Source organism: Tupaia chinensis, unplaced genomic scaffold (genome assembly GCF_000334495.1).
Source record: "Tupaia chinensis unplaced genomic scaffold, TupChi_1.0 Scaffold000248_1, whole genome shotgun sequence".
Lineage (NCBI taxonomy): Eukaryota > Metazoa > Chordata > Mammalia > Scandentia > Tupaiidae > Tupaia > Tupaia belangeri.
In genome coordinates this window covers 1046526-1052561 of record NW_006159726.1, presented here as the reverse complement: position 1 = coordinate 1052561, position 6036 = coordinate 1046526, and the positions used below count along the sequence as shown (strand labels likewise).

Below are 6036 nucleotides of genomic sequence, written 5' to 3'. Positions count from 1 at the left end.
GGGGAAAAGGACCTCATAGTGAGGCATGGTCACACCACAATCCCTTCTCCTCCATTTCTCCATCCTGTCGGGATTTGGGACACACAGGCACACAAGCCTGGCATATTTATCAAACAACCAGGGCTGGGATTGGAACCACATTAGGCCATGTGTGATCAGGTGTCTTTAACTACTGCTACAGGGCTGGTTCCTAAACACAAGTTTTTAAAATATTAATTTTTTGGCAACACATAGTACATTTAGCACCAAGGCTAGTGCAATAACACTTAAATGCAGCCAACTGATTTGGGAACATACTGGGATATTCCAATAAACATATACTGATTTGTGGGCCAGTCAGGTGGCATGGTGGTTAAGGTGGCTGGATCCTATAAGACAGACTGTGTGTTTCAAGTCCCGGACCCGGCAGCTTGAAAATTATGCCAGGTGTGTGTGTATGTGTGCCTGAAATCCCAAGAGGAGAATGGAAGAGAAGGGACTTGTGTGGCCATACCCCTGAGGAGGTGAGCCCACAAACCCTATAGCAAAACAAAAACAAAATAATAAAAATAAAATCCAAAAATATACTAGTATGTTGAATGAAAGCTTAACACTTCTAAAAAGTATACTGTTATTCTCTAGTAAACACACACACACACACTCGCAATGGTCTCAGGCATAAAGTACATAATTATTTTAAATACTTTACACTCATGAGTTCAGAAACAAACCCCCAATATACATCAGGCATCCACTTGATATATGACAAAGGTCACTCTGCAGAGAAGTAGATAAGAGTGGCCTTTTCAAAACGATTCTGGATCAATTGACTAGTCATATGGGAAAAAAGATAGAACCTAGCCCCTACCCTTCTCTCATTCTCTCTCTCTCTCTCTCTCTCTCTCTCAAACACACACACACACAAATATATTCTAGTATATATAAAAAGTAAAGCCAACAAAATTCCTAGAACAGAAAATGGATAATATCTTTATGACTTGGTATAAGTAATTATTTCTAAAATAGGAAAGAAAAAAAGTAAACTAAAGAAAAATTACACATCAAAAACATCATTAAGGGGCGTGGTGGCGCCCGCCCTATGGCAAAAACATCATTAAGAGGGCTGGACAATGGTTAAGCACTATGCATGGAAAGCAGAATTCCACATGGTTGACTGGTTCAAATCCTGGCCCCCGCAGCTTGAAATGGAGGACATACGATTGCAGTATGATTGGAGCAGTTTCTCTTTCTCCTCTCTCTTTGGTGAGCACACATGCCTTCTGGCAATAAAAATAGATTAATGAAATAAATAAAAGTAAAGAACACCATTAAGAGAATGACAAGGCCAACCACAGACTGGAAGATGTCCAAAATAAATGTAAAACTCTTACGGATCACTAGGAAACAAGCAGGCAACCTAGTAGAAAATGAGACAAAAGTCAAACAGGAACTGCACAAAAGGAATATCCAGATGACCAATAAATGTGTGAAACATGTTCAGTTTCATTAGGAATCAGGAAAGTGCAGATCACCAGCAGTTAGCATAATGGCTATGTTGCTGGACTCCCACGTAGTCGACCGTGGTTCACATCCCGGACCCGGTGGCTTAAAACTCACGCTGGGCGCGTGTGCGTGCGTGCCCAAGATCCCGAGAGGAGAATGGAGGAGAAGGGACTGCGACATGACAATCCCCCCTGGGGGGTGATTTCCTGCTTTCTGTCTCTATGTCTCTCTCTGTCTGTCTGGCGAGCGCACGTGCCCTATTAAAGAGTTGTACTACACTCACAAAAAAAAAAATCTAAAATTTCAGACTAACAATGTCAAGCATTAGAAAGAATGTGGAGCAACTGGAACATAAAATACTGGTGGGAATTTTTTTTTTTTGAAAGTTTTTGCTATAGGGCATGTGCGCTTGCCAGAAAGACAGAGAAATAGAAAGTGAGAAATCACCCTCCAGGGGGGATGGCCACGCTGCAATCCCTTCTCCGTTTTCCTCTCAGGATCTTGGGCATGCACACATATGCACCCGGCATGAGTTTAAGCCACCGGGTCCAGGACTTGAACCATGGTCGACTACGTGGGAGTCCAGTGACATAGACATTATGCCAACTGCTGGGCCCACTGGCGGGAATTTAAATTGATATATAATCACTCTGACAAAATCTACTAAAGCTGAACATATGAATACCATATGATCTAACAAAAGATATAAACAAGAATACTCACAGAAAAAACTTCTTTTTCTTTCCGTTTTTTTTGCCATAGGGTGCATGAGCTCACCAGAGAGACAGAGAGAGGGACACAGTGAGAGGGAAAGTGAGAAATCACCTCCCAGGAGGATGGCCATGCTAAAATTACCTCTCCTTTCATTCTCTTCCTGGAATTTGGGACACGCACACACACGTGTGTGGCGTGAATTTCAAGCCACCAGGTCTAAGACCTGAATTGCAGATGGCCATGTGGGAATTCAGCACCTTGACCACCATGTCCTCTGCCAGTCCACAAAACTATTCTTCAGAACCCCAGTCAAGCTAAGTATCTATCAAGAATGGAATGGATATACAAATGATGTCATATTCAGACAATGGAATATTACAGAGCAATGAAAATGTACAAACTACCTCCATAGGGATGTTGATTAATGGAAACAAAATTGCTGTTAGGAAGAACAATGTCTAGTGTTATAAAACACACTGGTGAGACTAGAGATGGCAACAACTTGCTACATTTCTCAAAGTAACTACAAGGGAGGATTTTGAATATTCCCAACACAAATAATGACACATGGTTGAGATGATGGGTATATCACCCTGATATAATCATTACACTTTATATTCTTATGCTGAAAAATCACATTGTACCCCCACAAATCTGTACAATTATTATGTCAATTAAAAAAAAAGAAAAAAATAACTTAAAAACCTCAACAGACACATGAGCGAATCTCACAAACATGTCGAGATAAAATGCCAGTCATAAGAGAATAAATACCACACATTTCCACTGACAAAAAGTTCAGAAGTAAACAAATCTAACTGCAGTGATAGAAAACAGGATGGTGATTACAGGCGGAGAGTAAGGGGAAATGAATGGAAAAGATCGTATGTGAAGTTGCCACGTAAGATACGAGATGCTCAGTCAAATTTGAATCTCAGATAAACAACAAATAATCTTTTAGTATAAATAGATCTCATGCAATATTTGGTACATGTGTTTTTATTTGCTAAATCTGGCAACCCTAGTTAAGGGGCGGGGGGGCTTTCGGAGTACTAGTAATATTCCATGTCTTTATATTTGGTTGATTTTTTTTTGAGATGTTTTTGCTATAGGGCACATTCGCTCGCCAGAAAGACAGAGACAGACAGAGACATAGAAAGCGAGAAATCACCCCCCAAGGGGGATGGCCACGCCACAATCCCTTCTCCTCCATTCTCCTCTCGGAATCTTGGGCATGCACGCACACGCGCCCGGCATGAGTTTAAGCCACCGGGTCCGGGACTCAAACCATAGTCGACTGCATGGAAGTTCAGCAATGTGCCATTACACCATGTGCTAATACCTTTGGTTGATTTTTAAAAATTTTTTTGAAGATTTATTTAATTTGGGGGGCTGGGGCTGGCAGGTGGCATGGTAGTTAAGGATGCTGGACTCCCACAAGGCCGACTGCAATTCGGGCCCCAGATTTAGCTGTTTGCCTTCTTTCTCTCTCTCTCTCTCTGTCCCTCTCTGGGCAAATTAAAATAAGTAAATAAAGTTAGTTAAATAAATTTTTTTGGAGAGGTTTTTGCCATAGAGCGTGCACTCGCCAGACAGATAGAGAGAGATAGAGAGACAGAAAGCGAGAAATCACCCCCCAGGGGGATGGCCACACTGCAATCCCTTCTCCTTCATTCTCCTCTCGGGATCTTGGGCATGCACGCACACGCACCCAGCTTGAGTTTTAAGCCACTGGGTCCGGGACATGAACCGTGGTCAACTACATGGGAATCCAGCGACATAGCCATTATCTCTCTCTCTCTCTGCTCTCCCTGGTCAAATTTAAAAATAATAATAATAAAATCAAATAAATAATTATTTTTAAAATATTTATTTGATTTTATTATTATTTTAATTTGCTGTAGGGTACGTGTGGTCACTGGAGAGGGAGAGAGAGAAAGTGAGAAAGCAAGCCACCAGATCCAGAACTTGAGCCATGGTTGGTCATGTGGGAATCCAGTGCCTTAACCACCACACCACCTGTGGGACTATATTTGACTTATTTTAAGTTTTTATTTCATTTACTTCTTCCGTGAGTGAGAGAGAGAGAGAGACAGCATCCCAATCAGGGTCTTGGCCCCACAATCTACCCCCAGCTTCAGACAGCCCTGGATCATGGGCACACATGTGCACAGTACACTTGGGGAGATCTGCAGAAGCAAACCCAGAACCTCCACATGTGGGTCAGCCTTGCAGAGCATCTCCTTTTACCACTGTGCCATAATTCAGCCACTTGATGTTCATCTTGTGGTCCTCCATTGCGCATTTTTCTGAACTTGTGTTACATTTTATAATAAGAAATTTAAAAAAAGACACTCAGTACGACATTCCCAATTTTAAAATATCTCATCCAACCACTGGTTTTTTTTTTCCTTCCTACCCTTAAAATCATTGTATGTGAGAGCTGTGATACTTTAGCAGAAGGTGAGCATCAGTAATCAGAAGTGTTGCTGGGCCAGAAACTATAGGCTGTACTTTCTTTCTTTTTTTTTTTTTTAATTAAAATTACTTTGACACAGTAGTCTTCTTTACTTCTGGAATCTTTTTTCCTGTCCTGCCTCTCAAGAGGCCTATCTTATCTGCGTGGCTGCTTTAGTCTTACCAAAAGGCAATGCTATGCTAGAAGGCCAACCACCACCGGTGGGCCAAGAAATGCACAAACCATGTTCCTAGTTGTACTGACCAATAACTATCAACTATGTGAGAGTCAGAATCTAGTGGCCTGAAGGTCCAAAGAGAGCTGGGACTTGGGGGCCAACAACTTGGATACTGACACTGCTCAGAATCAATAAAGTCAAATACTTTGACATGCGGCCTGCTTTCTAAACCTATAAGAGGTTTACACCAATACTTTGACTTCATCTAATTCCCTCCCACTAGTGTATTACTTACCTTGTGCAGACACAACTGACAAATTCAAGGAAAAGTAGTAACCAGGGCAGACAAAGGCCTAATCCCTTTCCTGCTGTTATTTAAATAAGATGCTATTTATTGGCAAGAGTTATTTCATGCTTAGAATTTGTGTGTTGTGCTGTTCTATGTTGTACCTTCTTGTTTCGAAATAACCAACACTTTGCAATTCTAAATGAGTCAACAACAACCAAAAGAATCCCTCTAAGTTTGGCTACCCCTCTCTATAAAGTTAGGGCCTAAACTTCGGGTGATGTAATGTTCCCTATTTCTCACCCACCCCCGAGAATGCCATATATCTTTGATTTAATAGCTACATCTAACTCTTTTACACAGGGTACTGAGGATAATGATTAGGGTCCTGGGCTGTGGAGACAGGTTGCCTGGAAGAAACCCAGTTTCACTATTGATACTGTGTAGCTCTGTGCTTTAGTCTCCTCCTCAACTGTAAAATGGGAATAAAAACAGTACCTAATACCAAGGGCTCTTGGGAAGGCGATTCAAACTTGAAACTTAGCCCAACGGTTGTCATCATCCTCACTATCATCGGCTACTTTTGAGCATCCTGCCCTCTATCAGGCCTCCACTCATGTATGTGATGTAGGAAAAGTATTCAGTGCTGTTAGAGGGATGGGGAAAGGGGCCTATAAAGCTTGGTCCAAGTTCCACCCAAGCACAGGAGGCCTCCCTCAGGGCCCAGGACGTTGGCCCCACGCAGACCCTGCCAACACCGCAGACTGGATCGGGACCTCTGACATCGGACGCCCTGGCTACTCACGTTGCGGTTAACGCTATTGCCGGGCACCAACGGCAGGGCCATGACTCTCAGCGTCTGAGGGTCGAGCCTCCTTAAGCAAAAGGGCCGGCCGGCCGCGGCCGCCTCGCGGCCGC

At 42.7% G+C, this 6036-nt stretch overlaps 1 protein-coding gene across 1 annotated transcript in view; it reads right to left on the bottom strand.

Annotated features, from left to right (window-relative positions):
* Positions 1 to 6030, bottom strand: part of EFHC2 (EF-hand domain containing 2) — a 228030-nt gene extending 222000 nt beyond the window's left edge. The window contains exon 1 of the mRNA XM_006148862.1: positions 5924 to 6030. Coding sequence (XP_006148924.1) covers positions 5924 to 5965 — 42 coding nt within the window. The 5' untranslated portion in view covers positions 5966 to 6030. The remainder of the gene's footprint in view (positions 1 to 5923) is intronic.
* Positions 6031 to 6036: the final 6 nt, after the last annotated feature.